This window comes from Kwoniella mangroviensis, assembly GCF_000507465.2.
Source record: "Kwoniella mangroviensis CBS 8507 chromosome 1 map unlocalized Ctg01, whole genome shotgun sequence".
Taxonomy (NCBI): domain Eukaryota; kingdom Fungi; phylum Basidiomycota; class Tremellomycetes; order Tremellales; family Cryptococcaceae; genus Kwoniella; species Kwoniella mangrovensis.
Window position 1 is genome coordinate 1048333 of NW_027062533.1, and position 16665 is coordinate 1064997.

The 16665-nt window shown below is 44.3% G+C and overlaps 7 protein-coding genes across 7 annotated transcripts; 5 read left to right on the forward strand and 2 right to left on the reverse strand.

Annotated features, from left to right (window-relative positions):
* Positions 1-11: 11 nt before the first annotated feature.
* I203_100385 (uncharacterized protein) lies at positions 12-2372 on the forward strand (the record flags this gene model as incomplete). Its single annotated transcript, XM_065516630.1, has 7 exons — positions 12-27; positions 91-147; positions 205-774; positions 860-1128; positions 1201-1660; positions 1748-2124; positions 2196-2372. The coding sequence occupies 7 exons, from the start codon at positions 12-14 to the stop codon at positions 2370-2372; spliced, it is 1926 nt and encodes a 641-aa protein (XP_065373448.1).
* A 693-nt stretch (positions 2373-3065) lies between these two features.
* I203_100386 (thioredoxin reductase) lies at positions 3066-4749 on the forward strand (the record flags this gene model as incomplete). The annotated part of the gene is made up of 8 exons (XM_019149013.1): positions 3066-3236; positions 3326-3342; positions 3421-3457; positions 3523-3593; positions 3679-3798; positions 3946-4118; positions 4169-4284; positions 4348-4749. The coding sequence occupies 8 exons, from the start codon at positions 3066-3068 to the stop codon at positions 4747-4749; spliced, it is 1107 nt and encodes a 368-aa protein (XP_019001540.1).
* A 525-nt stretch (positions 4750-5274) lies between these two features.
* I203_100387 (uncharacterized protein) lies at positions 5275-6025 on the reverse strand (the record flags this gene model as incomplete). Its single annotated transcript, XM_019149012.1, has 5 exons — positions 5275-5289; positions 5367-5388; positions 5467-5549; positions 5662-5878; positions 5967-6025. The coding sequence occupies 5 exons, from the start codon at positions 6023-6025 to the stop codon at positions 5275-5277; spliced, it is 396 nt and encodes a 131-aa protein (XP_019001539.1).
* Positions 6026-6389: 364 nt separating this feature from the next.
* I203_100388 (mitochondrial import inner membrane translocase subunit TIM8) lies at positions 6390-6973 on the forward strand (the record flags this gene model as incomplete). The annotated part of the gene is made up of 5 exons (XM_019149011.1): positions 6390-6431; positions 6500-6528; positions 6611-6660; positions 6726-6735; positions 6841-6973. 5 exons carry the CDS (start codon positions 6390-6392, stop codon positions 6971-6973), a joined length of 264 nt encoding a protein of 87 aa, XP_019001538.1.
* Positions 6974-7393: 420 nt separating this feature from the next.
* On the reverse strand, positions 7394-9599 carry I203_100389 (uncharacterized protein; the record flags this gene model as incomplete). The annotated part of the gene is made up of 4 exons (XM_019149010.1): positions 7394-7718; positions 7835-8053; positions 8120-8225; positions 8330-9599. 4 exons carry the CDS (start codon positions 9597-9599, stop codon positions 7394-7396), a joined length of 1920 nt encoding a protein of 639 aa, XP_019001537.1.
* A 734-nt stretch (positions 9600-10333) lies between these two features.
* Positions 10334-12712, forward strand: I203_100390 (uncharacterized protein; the record flags this gene model as incomplete). The annotated part of the gene is made up of 9 exons (XM_019149009.1): positions 10334-10508; positions 10582-11237; positions 11320-11379; positions 11458-11554; positions 11634-11713; positions 11804-11931; positions 12014-12204; positions 12290-12563; positions 12631-12712. 9 exons carry the CDS (start codon positions 10334-10336, stop codon positions 12710-12712), a joined length of 1743 nt encoding a protein of 580 aa, XP_019001536.1.
* Positions 12713-14113: 1401 nt separating this feature from the next.
* Positions 14114-16520, forward strand: I203_100391 (uncharacterized protein; the record flags this gene model as incomplete). Its single annotated transcript, XM_019149008.1, has 6 exons — positions 14114-14295; positions 14441-15268; positions 15340-15466; positions 15541-15636; positions 15719-16015; positions 16086-16520. The coding sequence occupies 6 exons, from the start codon at positions 14114-14116 to the stop codon at positions 16518-16520; spliced, it is 1965 nt and encodes a 654-aa protein (XP_019001535.1).
* Between the last annotated feature and the right edge of the window lie 145 nt (positions 16521-16665).

Genomic DNA, 16665 nt, shown 5'->3' on the forward strand with positions numbered 1-16665 from the left:
AAGCGCCAAACATGGACGCAGGATACGGTGAGCTGGCTCGAGTAGTTTGATCCATCTGAAGTAACTTACATGGAAAGTAAACGACTATAGACGCCTTGGAAGAGGCTGCTTCTTCTTATGCTAAAACTCGGGATAGGGATGATGAATGTGAGTGTCCGTATATAGTACATCAGACGTGTATACTTATGGTCATCTGATTTGTAGCTCGAGGTCATCGAAGTCACCGAGATAGGGATAGAGAACACGATCGTGATAGGGAGAGGGATAGAGAGAGAAGACATCGTGATAGGGAAGACCGAGACCGAGAACGAGATAGGGGAGACAGGGATGATAGGTATCGACCATCCGAAAGGGATAGAGAAAGAGAAAGAGAGCGTGGAGATAGATACGACAGAGATAGGGAAAGAGAGAGACCAAGAAGACGCAGGAGAGAAGAAGATGAATTTGATTTAGCAGCTGAACCTATGAGTGGAGGAGGAGGAGGAGGGAGTGGACATCGAGATAGAAGACCAAGACATGAAGATCCCTATGCTCAACCTATGAGGGGGTACAGTCCCCCAAGAAGAAGTAGGAGAGGGGATGAAGATGATTGGCGTGCATCAAGAGAAAGATCAAGAAGTAGAGAAAGAAGGAGAAGAAGAGGTGGTGATTTCGCTAGATCACCTACTCCCCCTGGTACGGTCCCCTTGGAAGAGAGACATGTAAGGAATTCACATTGGGATATCAGACCTGCTCAGTTTGAAGGTGTTGGTGCGATGGAAGCTAAGATGACTGGTGGGTTTCTTCCGCAATACAAACAACGATTCGAACAATCAATTCGGTGCTGATGCTAATGCCATATTTACTCCTATTTTTATAGGAATGTTCACCTATGGTCCAGGTCGTGTCCCACCGCCAGCCTCATTAGGTGTCCCGAACCAATTGATGGCAGGTTCATTCCCACCCGCTAATCCCCAACGTCAAACCAAGAGATTGTATATCGGTGGTATCAACGATAGGATGAGCGAACAGCAGATCCAAGATTTCTTCAACAAATTGATGAGAGAACATAATTTGGCGGTGGATATGCCCGGTGAACCCGTTGCTACTTGTCAGATCAACAACGAGAAGAACTTTGCCTTTGCTGAGGTGAGCTATCAAAACACCGGACATGGTATAGTGTCACAAGCTGACTTTATTTTCCTTCGTTTTCGATTTTAGTTCAGGACATCAGAAGAAGCCACAGCGGCCTTGCAATTCGATGGTGTAATGTACGAAGGTCATCCTCTACGTGTCAGAAGGCCCAAGGATTATTCTGGTGTAGACCCCTTAGCTTCCTCATTCGGTGTACCGGGAGGATCAATGGTTGATTCGCCCAACAAATTGTTTATTGGTGGATTACCTACATACCTAAACGACGAACAGGTAATAGAACTCTTGAAAGCTTTCGGTGAACTCAAGACGTTCAATTTGGTGAAAGAAACTGGAAACGTTTCCAAGGGATTCGCATTTTGCGAATATGTCGATCCGAACGTGACCGATATGGCTATTCAGGGATTACATAATTTCGCTTTGGGTGATAGAACTTTGGTGGTACAACGTGCTGCTGTAGGAAGAAATCAAAATAATCATCATCATAATCATGCTTTACCTGGTTCAGCGGCTTTCTTACAACAAGCTGGTGAGTGGCTATTCGTGTCTCGGCTGTGGCATATTATTCGTTGTCGCTTCATCAATCGAGACAACAAGCTAATTGTTCTTCGTGCAGTACCGAATATCCTTCAATCCTCAAACAACGAAGGACCTGCCACTCGTGTCATGTTATTATTGAATATGGTCACTCCTGAAGAATTGTACTCTGACGAAGATTATCAAGAGATATTGGAAGATATCAATGATGAATGTTCGAAATATGGTGAAGTCGAGGGAGTTCGAATCCCTAGACCCACACCGAAAAATAAAAAGTGGGCACCAGGTGACTCCGCCGCTGTATCCGCTGAGAAGAACAGGCAGATAGATGAGGAGAACGGAGTAGGAAGGGTTTATGTCATGTATAGGAATGTGGATGATACGACCAAAGCTATGCAGGCTATTGGAGGTAGACAATTCGGCGGAAGGACGATTTTGGTCGCTAATGTTCCTGAGGTGAGTGGGACGAGAACCCCAATACCTTTCAATCTCATGTTTGTTGGCTGATCATTGTGTCACGTTGATAGGAAGAATTCCTCGGCCCTGCTCCTCCACCTCCTCCTCCCCCCGAAGGCGAAGAGCCTTCCGCACCCGCAGACTCGGACTCGCCCCCTCCCCCACCTCCCCCTCCTGCTGAGCCTGAACAGGACCTGGACGCTGCTGCTGCGGACGCAGTGAAGGATATCATGGCTGGTATATTGTAAGATTAGTAGCAACACGTAGTGAATAGTACATAGCAACGGTGGTTGGGGTAGTAGATTTATCATGCATTTTCAGTAATCCACCACCCACAACAATTGTGATGTTACTTGGTACTTATCTTATTCCCAACTCTCTGATTCGACAGCTTAGCGATCTACCATGTTTGGACTATTTCTTATCTTTTATCTAGCTTTGCGCTTCAGTCGGTGTAGCCGTCGGCCGAAGTTTGCCGGAGGTTGTGGGCGATGTCATTTGAGAGGCTGATTACGAATTTGTAATGCAGGCGAGCTAAGGTGATTAGGATCTGTTGGTAACTTGGCTTAGCAATCAGGTGGCGAGTCGAGTCATTCGGGTAATTTCCGCTTGCACGGTGAATGAGAATGAGACAAAGTTACTGGGAAGTGATTTTCTTTGTCATTCCATTTATTCCATCTTGGAAAAACATCCATCTTATAACACTTTATACACAAAAGTGCAAAGTGGAAAATTCATTCAAAATACTACGTTCAACTTCATCTTGCTTGTTGCGTACCACCCTCAGTGTCAATAGATCATCTAGAGTACCGTCTTCGTTCAGGGTATCTTCTTATCGACAGATACATACTCCACCACCACCACCTCCACCAAAACATCATATAAGAGGAATAACTACTATCCCTTTACCTTCCAACACCGAAAACAAGAATAAAGACAAGATGGCACCTATACCTAATGGAGAAACTGCCATTCACGTGGTTGAACCCAAAACAAAGGGTGAAAAATCAAAGAAACAGCACTCTCAGGTCGTTATCATTGGTTCGGGACCTGCTGGACATACCGCTGCTATTTACTTGGCGAGAGCTAACCTTGAACCTGTCTTGTATGAGGTGAGTCCAGCCATTCCTTCTCTTCTCTTCAGATTTCATTCAGATGAGATGAAAGGGGATAGATTGCTGATTGTGGTGTGGTACGATAGGGTATGCTCGCTAATGGGTAAGTTGCTCTTCCGTGATATCGGATTACTCCCCTCCTTGGGGATGATTTGGTGTGTTGCTGATTCAAAGTAAATAGTTTCGCACCTGGTGGTCAACTTACTACTACTACTGAGGTGAGTTTTACTCTCTTTGGTATAATCATCGGTATCATATACTGATAACATATGAATAACTACAGGTCGAGAACTTCCCTGGTTTCCCTGATGGTGTAACTGGTACAGAGATGATGGACAAGTTCAGAGCTCAGAGGTGGGTGTCTATCCTTCTTCTTAACACTCTTCAGATTCACCTTTAACATCAGTTTATTGACTTTATTGGTTATCGTTACTCGTAGCGAACGATTCGGTACCAAGATCATCACTGAGACTATCGCCCGAGTTGACCTCACCCAACGACCTTTCAAGTACTGGACTGAAGGTGAAGAGGAGGAAGCTGATTTCATGACTGCTGATACGTGAGTGTCTTCTTGATATCTTACTAAAATTAGGTCATGTAGACGAGGGAGCACATTTCACTTCCTGTTCCCGCTACACACCTCTTGTTCGCATAACGTAGCACTGTGGAAAAGGATGGCCACTGACCTGTTCTACCCTCTACTCAGCCTAATTATCGCTACCGGAGCTTCAGCCAAGAGACTCTTCCTCCCCGGAGAAGAGACCTACTGGCAATCCGGTATCTCAGCTTGTGCTGTCTGTGATGGTGCTGTACCCATCTTCAGAAACAAGCCTTTGGCTGTTATCGGTGGTGGTGATTCCGCTGCTGAGGAAGCTACTTGTGAGTTTGCCTTATGTATTCCACAGACATTCAGCTGATTTACTGTTTAGACCTCACCAAATACGGTTCTCACGTCTACGTGCTTGTTCGAAGGGATGAGCTCAGAGCTTCTAAAATCATGGCTAAGAGGCTGGTTTCTCACCCTAAAGTCACTGTCCTCTGGAACGTGAGTGTTTTTCTTTACCTTCAAGGTGTATCTTGACTGATCGTTTGCTTGAACATGTTTCAGACCGTCGCAACTGAATGTAAAGGAGATGGGGACCTCCTCCAGTCACTCGCCATCAAAGATACCAAGACTGGTGAAGAGAAAGACCTTCAGGTAAACGGATTGTTCTACGCTATAGGACACGAACCTGCTACTTCATTGGTTAAATCACAATTAGAGACTGATGTAGATGGATACATCAAGACTGTTCCTGGAACCGCTCAAACTTCAATCAAAGGTGTGTTCGCCGCTGGTGATGTCCAAGATAAGAAATACAGACAGGCGATCACATCTGCTGGATCTGGATGTATGGCTGCGTTGGAGGCTGAACGATTGATCTCGGAGGAAGAAGCTGAAGATGATGAGATTAAGACGGAGGATGTACATGTCCCTTCGGAAGGTTATATGGGAGCTGATAAGGAGTAAAAGAATATATACAATAGATAGAAATTTTAGATGACTTATTTGATCTTGTGATTTTGTGATAGATGCATCAAAGTATATCTCTCAAACACGCTGTGTGTGTGCTGTCTCGCTTTGGTATGCAATGGTCGCTTTACATAGTTCATAGCATCAGCATTACTGGCTATATTTGCGGTCTTCCCAAGATCTAACAGGGATGTCATATATAGCGTGATACTATCACGTTGAGAATGTGAGCTAAATGAGTTGTGAGCAGCTGTTTCGCTTCGCGCTGTCCATCATGCTCTTCATAACATTGGGTGTGATACGGACATAAATCAAGAATCATCTCTATGTGAATATTTTTTGCCTCCTTGATTGAGGATGAGAACAAAGAATGATGATCTTTTGATAGGACTGTTTGACTTTTTGCAATACGATACGATAAAATGGTATTGATGTTGCATAAATGATTGTACAAAGATACCTCGATAGGTTGACATGAAGAGAAAGATGGTGTGGTGGGATGGCCTGCGAAGTAGGGGAAGATCATCCAGGACCAATCTACATTAGCAGAAGACAATCCTGTCAGCTTGGGCAACAACGACGCTTGACACTCAGATGATGATGCAAGAGCTCACCTTTGGCATGTCGTGATGTTCACTGTTCATCGTACAAGATATATATCAGCATTCGATTGTAATTGTAAAATCTGATAAAGTATGGGATGATGATGCTCACCTCAATCTATCCAATTTGGCATTCAACTCTGATACTCTATCTTTATGAGTTTTCTTCGCTAATTCTTTGACTCTTTGTTCTCTCTGAAGTTGGTCAGTTTTCATGTCAGTTTAATTGACGCCGACTAAGTCAACTGAATACGATGGACGTTCGGCTTGAAAATGGGTCCATCAGATCAAGAAGCTAGTGACTCACCCTCTTCCTTTGAGTTTCCAAGAACCTTCTCTCCGCTTCCGTCATCTTACTTTCATCCTTCTTCGGTCTTTCCCTCTCACTTCCCTCTCTCTCCTGATCCTCCTCCTCCTCGTCGTTATCAGATACGTCTCTGTCCCTTCTTTGAGCCTCTTTCAACTTGATTTCATGCTCCACTTTCGTCCTTCCCCCCGATGAATGCGATTTCTTCTTCTTCTTCCTACCATACCAGAACGCTATCAGCGGTAAACCTGGAATGTTGCGAGAAAAAGAGGCAAATAGTTGAGTTAGGCAAAAATAGGACTCACTTATCACCTTGTCCCTTGAATTTCAGTGAACCCCCTGGGACGTGGGAGTAGTCGCTCATGTCGAATTAGACGTCAGACCATATATGATATCCGAGATCGTCTATAATTCATAGATGAGGATGGAAATAGCATATAAGACAGAGGCAGAGCCAAACATGACGGATAGGTCCTGGCGTGGGGGATCTCAAATTCCACGTCATGATGCCTTATCAGAGAGCAGTTCGTAAGCGGCGAGAGCCGCCTCGTCATCTGAAAAAGTTGGACTTGGGAAGAGAATCAATTGATCGCTCGGCTTCATCAACATTCTTTGCTTTCCGTAATTACATTGCCACTACGAAATTGAAGAACAATTCAGATACACAGTATATCAACGACCACCGTACCCGACCAAAAGAGGAAAATAAAATAAAATTCAAGAGCAATATGTCAGCTGCCGGTATTCCCCAACTCGACGAAGCTTCCAAGGTGGGTCATCTTCAATACACATTCTCGATTCCCTTTCTTCTTATGCTGATAGTAATTTCGATGAGTAGAAGGAATTGGAAGTCTTCCTTGAACAGGAGTAGGTAGTGTAATCTATATCTGAAGCTAGGATTAGCTTATTGATACGTGGTATGGCTGATTTGGTGATGGATGGAATATAGACAAGCTAAAGCTAAATTACAAGCTTCGATCCATGAATTGACCAACACATGTGAGCTGGCCTTTTTCCTAATGTTTTCAAGGGAGAGTAACAGCTGATAATTTACTTCTTGATAGGTTGGAACACGTATGTTTATATCCTTTCCATCTAACTCACTCTACATCTAGCGATCATCAAGTGATAGGATGACAGATCATCAAGCTGATCCATTCATTGATTCTGGTTATTTAGCTGTATAACAGGCTCGATCTCATCTAAATTCTCCAAATCCGAAGCTCAATGTCTCGAGAATTGCGTCGATAGATTCCTCGACTCGAGTTTGTTCATAGTAAAACAGATTGAAGCGCAGAAACAACAGATCTAAGCGATCGTACAACTCTGTTTGATTTGTGAAGTGATAGGTGATAGGGATGGGGTAATTTGGGACGAGATGGATTTCGGATCGATCAGACAGAAGCTATCATCTGGAGATTGGAACAATATTCAATTGATGTTAAGAGTGATCAGGGAAAGAAAATAGAAAATAACGATAACACATCTCATATCATCAAAATTGCATGTATCGCATAGCACCATGCAGCTGCACTGCACGCATATAAGGGCATGTCCACCGATGGATCCGTATGGAGGTTAGTGTAATCATCTCAAGCTGATCCAACATGGGATGAGATCGATCATGAGATCATGAGTCAGATGATGAGGACGATTGTAGATAATACAATGCAATTGGATTCATCCCTGTGTCATGAGCAATATGCAATAGTCCTACCATAATATCCATTCCCTAAATCATCCCACCTCTCTCAGCCCTCCTCCCTGCCTCATCCTCTGGTATAAACAAATGACTTTTACTTTCCCTTACTTCCTTCACCAACTCACTCAGCCACCTTTCGATCAACCCTTTGAGCATTATGTCCCACCCTTGACCCTTCTTAGCTACGATCATGGGATCGAACTCGATTCGTTCTTCTGCTGCTGTGGTAGATGATGAAGTAACAATAGACGGTCTGGGACGGCGTAGAGATGACTTGGGAGCGACGGGGGGTAAAGGTAAGTTGGTGGATGTGGTTGGCATAGAAATGGGGAGTTGGTATCGATGTCTCAGGGCCCTAAAGTGGACGATTATGACATTTCAACATCAACACCAGTACAGGAGAGATGGCGTAAGGTATTTATCGTTTGTGTTGCAGACTGAAGAGATCGAATGGAGCAGGTGATGACTCACGCTCCGAAACAAGTCAGATTCCCAACCTTCCTAAACGTCCATTCTTTCTCTTTTTTACCTTCTTCCGACGATGACGATGCAATTTTCGATGGAGACACTTGACCGCTAATCGAAAGCGATGTGAGTGTATCATGAACATCGCCATCGGGTATGAACCCCCATGGTTTGGATGATTTCATTAATGACGAATTGTATGCGTCTATCAGGATATATCCATCACTGAGCAAGTGAACGATCAGCACAAATCTCATCAGTCAGGTGCTGCAAAGCACGAATGTAACTCACGATAATCTTGATAACAAGCTAGATTCGAAGTCGTCAGAGTGAGTAGATGGTAATCTCAATGCCAAATCGAGTGGTAGATTTGAAATCAAAAAAGCGTGGAGTTGTTCTATCATATCGATAATCAGGAATGATCAGTCATCTCCCATATTGTCACTTCATGTGAGATAGCGAAGGGAGGGTTTGAATCAGTATAACCGTGTTTGTACTCACCTAATCCCTTGTTCTGCCAATCTTCATCTCTCGCCCAATTTTCCAGTCCTTGTCCACCATCCTGTCCATCTGATTCATCAACAAATACAAACAGTCTCTCCACTATCCCTACCCATTTACCCATATTCTCCCTTGTATTCCTCGCCTCTTTCTCCCAGTCATTATCATTCAAATCTTTGTACTCCCTTCTTTCCGATAATATCCTATCTTCCCAATTCGTCATCGTACTCTTGTCCTCAGAGTTCATAGCTAGGTTATTAGGGTTATACAACTCGTCTTCCTCCGAATCATAATTATCCGGCTCAGAAAACACTTCTTGCTCTTGTTCTTCACTATTTGACGAGAATGGCCTCTCTTGTGTGGGCGTCTGAACTCGATCTTCTTCTCTCGATACTCTCAACCTTTCCTCCAATTCTCTCAGACAAGTCAAAACTTCCAATGCAGCTTTTCTCAATTCTCCTAATGTATCTTCCCTTTCGTCTAATATACCTAAACTGTTTCTTTCGTTGGCTGTATTTGGATTGGAGATCGTTCTTAGAGGTTTGCTAGTACTGGGTCTTGAAGGGGTGGAAAGACTCGATCGAAGTTTACCTGCCCCACCCAGTCTACTAGGAAACAAACTTGATGCTTGCGATCCTCCTGATACTTTTCTGACGCTATTATGTTGATGAGATATAGATAAAGCTAAGAACCTTATTCGTCTGATTGATTGAGCGGTCCGTACCAAAGCATTTTGAATATCTTCTGAAGTTCTCATCTCTCCTCTTCCTCCGAGATCTTCATCGTCAAAGTTGACTGGGAAATACAAACTTTTACTTGATGGTAATCCTGATGTTGTAGCTGAATTGGGTGAGATAGGTACAGGTAAAGACAAGCCCCATATTCCTCTTACATCGTTAATTATATCCTTCGCTTCTCTCCTTGCATCCTCCGGATCTATCCTGGGCAACTCCACTTCCTTGTAGGGTTTTCTATCTGATGATCTCCTACTTTGACCCAAAGCTGATGGAGGTCTATTTTCTTCGCCTTCTGCTTCTTCACCTAAAGATGACAGAGAAATACCTTTCACCCCTACGCCAGCACCTGGACGATATTCTACCATCCCAGCGCGGGAGAAGTGCAGCTGAAGGTCCTTGATGGATCCGAGCATCTGGACGGATTCCCGTTTGGCAGCTGATTTGGAGACATGGCGGTATTTGGGGTTACGCAAGGGTTGGATAGGAGCGGAAGATGACGATGAGGAGGATGTAGGAGAGTTGGAAGAGTCCATGTTGGCTTGAGGATTTTGAATGCGTGGGTAGAAGTATTGTGATGTGGGGTAAAGTATCGCAAGTCCTGCCCAAAGGCCTGAATGATGGTCGGTGTGCTCTGTACTCAAGTCAAAACCTGGGTGGTCAAGCTAGGCGTGAAAGGAGTCGAGTTGAAAGGAGATTGGAGGTCTTGGCTGGATGTGTCGATCCGGCACCTGTCAAGAGGGTATGATATGCAGGTGACTGAATGATGATCATATGGCAGGGTGAGTAGCAAGTTGACTGCACCCAACTGCTTAACTTGTTCACGCTGCCATTGACAATCGGCAATCGGCGCGCTCGAGCCTCGACTTTCACTTTCAACGATTCATTTGATTTTGATTTTGATTTTGATTTTCCGCAGATTACACGTGGCAGCCATGCACACACCATGCTCTCGGGAGCCGAGAACTCCTGCCGGTGACCGGTGAGGGTCTCTCACCATCATCTCACCATCCTTCCGGGGATCGACACGGGGATCGACCTTGGTTGGACATGGCAACGTCAGTGATTGACCAGTTGAATCAGTGTGGATTCATGACTTACTCTCACTTACTTCATAGCACACAGCACACAGCGCTGCGTCAGCATCAGCGTCAATATCTCGACTCGACTCGACTTCCGTCTCTCGGTTGTGATCATTCATTAAGCCTACGAGCTCTCACAGAACCATTTGAATCTTGACAACGAAAGTAACAGCACCAGATCGATCAAAATGACGATCAGTGAAATCTTGAACACCTTACCACTCTTGCCATCATGGGCACGTTCATCTCCCAAGACTGGATATGCGATCTACACTGTCGAAGCTATCATAGCTTTACTGCTAGCAGCGTATCTGTATATGTGGCCGTGGAGGGAGTATAGATTGCCTTATAAAAACTTAAGAGGTGGGTTTCTCTTTCCCCGATTCCTCTTGTATCATTTACCTACTCTAGCTAATGCTCTGTGTGTCAACTCCAGGTCCCAAATCCGATCATTGGCTCTGGGGTAACGTCCGAACATTCATCAAATCAGAACCTATGGTCCCGCACGGACGATGGATCAAAGAATTCGGTCCCACATTCAGATATAGAGTCATAGCTGGTATGCCTAGATTCTACACTGCCGATCCAGTAGCTTTGTCGTACGTTTTGAACCATAGTGATATGTTTCCTAAACCATCTCAAACGAGGAAAGGTATGGCCGACATGTTAGGTAATGGAGTATTGGTTGCGGAGGGACACGATCATAAGAGACAACGTAAATTGCTTAATCCATCTTTCAGTCCTTTGGCTATAAAGGGGATGATCCCGATCTTCTACGATAAAGCATACGAATTGAAAGAGAAATTCATCAATCTAATCGAAAATACCGAGAACACTGAAGGAGATGCTGCTTCACCTACACCGCCCAAAGAAGAGGATCTGGTCAAAGGGACTAGAAAAATCGATGTCATGTCGTGGTTGGGTAAATGTACCCTCGACGTCATTGGTTTGGCAGGTTTCAATTATGATTTCAAAGCTTTAGAAGACCCTCATAATGAGTTGGCAGAGGCGTATAGGAAGATGTTTAGTGCGGGGATGGAAGTTACCGTAGGGGCAATCATACAGGCTTTATTCCCTGTCTTCCAGATTATTGTGAGTAACTTTAAAATCATCTTCAACAATAAGCAAAAGTCCAGAGATTATACTAATTTCATGCGATTTTTTCATACTCTAGCCTACTCAACGTATGAAAATGGTTAAAGAAAGTAGTGCGAAGACCAAGGAGATTGGTCAAGTGAGTTCACTGCTTCCCTTCAACCCGAAATCATTCTGTAATAGTAGAACAGTCGGGCTAACGAGTCATGGCGTGTAGAAACTGATCGACGAGAAGAAACGAGCGATACTAGCTTCTCACGAACATGGTATAGAGAAGAAGGAAGATATAGGACATGATCTCCTATCTCATCTAAGTGAGTCTCGCCTACACTGGCTAACAGTCTAAACTTCGTTATCCATTAATCTCATTATGACACCGATTTATGTATTTAGTCAAAGCGAATATGGCTAGTGATCTTCGACCTGATCAGAAACTGTCGGACGATGAGGTGTTGGCTCAGATCACTACATTCGTGAGTATATCATATCGTACTGTCTTGATGCATTAACTTTTGGTAGCTGGCGGCATCTCAATTGACATCTCGTGCTTGTTCATCTATTAGATGTCAGCGGGTAATGAGACTTCTTCAACTGCCCTCACATGGATCTTATATACACTTTCCCAGCACCCAGACGCCCAGAAGCGGTTGAGAGAGGAAGCTATGGGTGTAGCAGATGAACGACCAAGTTTGTAAGTGGACTGATTCTACGTTAAGCAACCTGTAGGTGACTGGTGACAATTAAGCTGAATGAGAATGTCTCATAATCTGCAGAGACACACTCAACTCCCTTTCATACATGGACGCAGTGATCCGAGAAGTACTGAGATTATCTGCACCTGCACCAGCGACTATGCGAGAATGTATCGAGCCTACCGTTGTTCCATTAGGTACACCAGTAAAAGGTAGAGATGGGAAAATGATTGATAGTGTGCATCTACCAAAGGGAGCTACTATGATGATACGTGAGTATATTCACCATGAGGCAAATCCAATTAGCTATAGCTATTGCTAGTAAAGGCTGATTTCGTGATTTTCACTCATTTCTAGCAATCTTAAACGTAAATACTTCTGGGCTTGTATGGGGTCCTGACGCCGAGGAATTCAATCCCGACCGATTCCTCAAACCAGCCTCATCGACCGAATCAAATGCCAATTCCGTACCGGGCGTATGGGGTAATCTCCTTACTTTCTTGGGAGGAACAAGGAATTGTATCGGATACAGGTTCGCTCTGGCAGAGATCAAAGTTATCTTGTTCGTGTTGATTAGAGGGTTCGAATTTGAGGAGTTGCCTAGTAAACCTGAGATCGAGAGGAAAGCTTCGTAAGCCTGACCAACACCTACTACGCCGAAGACCGCCTACTGATCGCTTGCTATGTTGTTTCAACAGAGTTGTGATGAGACCCAGAGTGAAAGGTGAGGAGAAAGCGGGATTGCAAATGCCTCTGCTCGTTCGGCCCCTTTCTGGTTAAAAATTGGATCTCGAAGTGCTCGTATCGCTTTTGCGCTATCTCTTGATGACTGCATATTTATTCATACATGGGCTTACGATTAAAAATGCTATAATGTGTACTCTAGTATCATGTATGTATAGTCTTATCATGATCCTTCTTCTATCAGTATTCACCAATCATCCATCTACATTATCGTAAGCACCCATTGCATTCAGGAAACATCCGATCGGATCGCTCGAAACTCTAATTGCTTAACCTTAGCCTTTAACCCTTTAACCCTTTGTGGAAGCTTTCGGCGGTCACTAGTCAGGTTGCGATGCATTCTAGACCGGCGGCTCGTATAGTGTATCCGGTGGTACAGTAGTGATGCTCATTCACCGTGGTGTAGCGAGCGCGATAGCATTAAGCAGGGCTTGGTGACACTTGCTAGTATATTGTACTCGTTGATATCTTACGGAAGCCCACATCGTAGTTAGAGTTTCTTTCACCTGAGAGGAAAAAGAGGATCAAACAGAAACGTCATTATACCACCGACGCGTTGATCTTAGGCTTCCTTTTCTGACACTTGGCATATCCCATATCCTATATCACATATCCTATATCACATATCGAAATACAGACCAGCTTGCTCGCTCCTCGATCACTCTTCAACTCTCCTTTGGATCACTGTCATTACATACTCTCGGCTTGACATAACGGAGAAAACGAACAAAGGATACAAAGGTCTCACTCAGTTGATCAGATCATTCAACACGGATCATCATTAAAGGATCTTCCAATCATCTTCACTCTTAGATACAACAACAACAACAACAACCACGATTCGAGATTTGCTCAACTCACTGTATATAACACTCAAACAACCTGAGACGAAACGCATCTCACTCTCCTCTTCCCTTCCATTCCTTGCGATCAAATCAAGCCGAACCAGTCAAGAACTGAATGCTAGCTATCTGAGAATATCTTCTCACCTCATACCATCCGTATTCAGTCTCGACCTGCTTGACCCTTGAACAGCCTGAAGACGTTTCAGAAACCCACGCGATATCTGTTCCGTCATATCACCTATTGTACTGTATTCTGTCGATAACCCTGTGCATTCAATACAACGCACGTTCAACATCTGCCTGTACCACAAAAATAACTATTGATCCTGGTTGCTGTTGTACCTTAGATATCAGAATAAGGGATCATTCGGTTTGAATTGACGTCGGTTTCAGAACATTTGAAGGTAAACCCAGAGCCCCATCTTACTCGACGACGAAACGACCTCTCATTCCATTTCGAAGATACAGGATTGAAGAGGCATTACTTCTTCTTCAGAATCTTATCTTCATTGCTCTTCTCTTTGTCTATCGACTAAATCCATAGTCGCCAAACGCTGAAGAGAGAGATTGACCATAGAAGAAATCGCCAAAAATGCCAGACACCACCACTATACCTCCGTCTAATTCCCCACTCCCAATCTCCACCAGCTCCGAAGAGAACAAATCATCACCTACACCTGTACCTGCCGCTACCGAGAAGAAGGGATTGATGTTACCTCCTCCTATACCCAGCAAAGAGACTAAAGGCGATGGTGCGGTTATCCCAGGACCTCCGTGAGTTCATTGTCTGTTTGGCCTACAACTAAAACGCCTTTGTATTGTGTATTGAGGCGGACACATATACACATATAATGTGTCCTCAGCGTACATACATGAAAGTAAGACTGATATGCTGACTTGCCCCTTGACCTACACTCAGCCCCCGTATGACCCGTCTCCCATCGCTCAAACAGCTCTCTGACCATCTTCACTACACACCCTCATCGAGTTCCACCTCTCAATTCCCTTCACCTTCACAATCTTCTATACCAGCTACTCCCCCTTCACTCAGGATCGCTACCGGCTCTTTACCACAAGGTACACCAGGAGGTGTATCTCAATCACCCCTGATCGCACCTTCCCCATCTAGTAGATTGAGATTACCTGCAAGTGCAATGATGAGATCTCTTTCGTCCGGGTCAAACGGTATAGGTACGCCATTGGAAACTGTCCATTCTCCTAATTGGGCTAGTAGAGGTATGCCCCGAGGCACAGATATATTCGGTAATAATCCCAATTCCAATTCAGATTCAAAATCATCTTCGCCCACCACTTCTAAAAATGCAGACGCACTGAAAGAATCACCCATCTCCAATATCACTCCTCAGACTGCCAATACCAATGCTGGTGTGAAGATAATGCCAGGAAGAGAAAATGCACCTTCGATGTCAAGGACAAACAGCTCCAATTCGTATATACAGGGATACTCTAATGTACCTTCCTTGGATCAAATCAGACGGAGAATATCAATCTCTCAAGGTAGTAAACCAGCTTCTAACGATGTACCTGCTGCTGCTACCGCTGCTGCGACGATCTTACCATCCGGTATAGTTGATTCACCAGCTACTGCGACTATCCCCTCGGGCAGAAAAGACAAAGTTGAAAGTCCACCTCAGAGTGGATCTCTCACTGCTTCATCTTCTTCCTCGGCCGAAAGTGAATTAGTGAATGGAAAGAAGAAGAAAGAACATCCCCTAAGACATGCTTGGTAAGTCACGATCTACGGTTTTTTCCCACAGATATGGACGACAGATTTTGATGTGTGTTTCTGATTGACAGGACCCTCTTCTTCGATTCAAAAACGTATAAACCTGATGCATCTACTCTCGCTCAATCTCAAAAGGAAGGTGGAAAAGCGTTGACGGAATATGAGATGACCCTTTTGACCGTTGGTAAATTCGATACTGTGAGTTACCTGTGTTGTGTTCTTCCTTCCCAAGATCGGATTTCATCTAATCAGTTCATGGGTTGATTCCACAGGTCGAGGGTTTCGCTAGACATTTGAATAATGTCAGATTACCTAGTTTGTTGAATAAAAATTCGAATTATCACATGTTCAAGAATGGTATAAGACCTGTACGTGTTTTATTCCATGTCTGTTTGCAGACCTGTCTCATAACCATACATTACGGCTTATTGATTGGTGTTACCATGATAGATGTGGGAAGACCCTTCAAATGCCAATGGCGGGAAATGGGTGATCCTCTTCCGTAATTCACCACCAACCCTGGACGTAGCATGGGCCAATTTGACCATGGCATTAGTAGGAGAGATGTTGGATGAAGAAGATGAAGTTTGTGGTATCGTAGCTTCCAACCGACCTAAGATCGATAGAATCCAAATATGGACTAGATCAAGGGATGATCATGAGAAGCTAAATAGATTGGGTAGGAAGGTTTTGGAAATCATGAATCTTGATGGGAAAGATAGGGAATGTATGAGTATGGAGTATCAGGTTAGTAATTATTTCTCGCCCCAAACTGCAATGGAATGATCATGTAAAGCTGATGTATCGTGTCAAATAGTACAACGCAACCAATTCTCATCCTCCATCAGGTCTATTCCTCCACATTCCATTCCCCGATGCTCGAACTCCTTTGTCTACCCCTACACCCAATAGATTATCTGCCCCCGTAGGATTAGGCATATCCGCAAGCTCGTCCTCACCTAGACTTGGTACCCTCACACCAGCAGGCAGATCGCCTACCAACGCTACCTTCTCTTCTTCGGGAACCGGAATGTTAGAACCGCCTACTAACGGGGCTGGGATGACACACTCGCTATCGCAGAGGCGGTTGAGTGGTGGTGCAGGTGCTAATGCGTTTGCTGGACCGATGGGCGGAGCAATGGGTAGGATCGGTTCGTCCTCTGGTCTTGGAGGAGGGATAAGCAGATCATCTAGTCCTGCGCTTAGTACTGGCTCGAGTCCTACGCCTACACCCAGAGCTCTGAAAGGATAGCCTCAGGGGGAAAAATGTGATCTGTCATGATAGGAACGTTCATATCAATCTTGATGATTGATGGTTGTTTGCATGGGAATGGAATCGGAATAGGATTGTATCTGTTATTTCTGTCTCTTGTTCCCGATTTTTTTTTTGGCATATG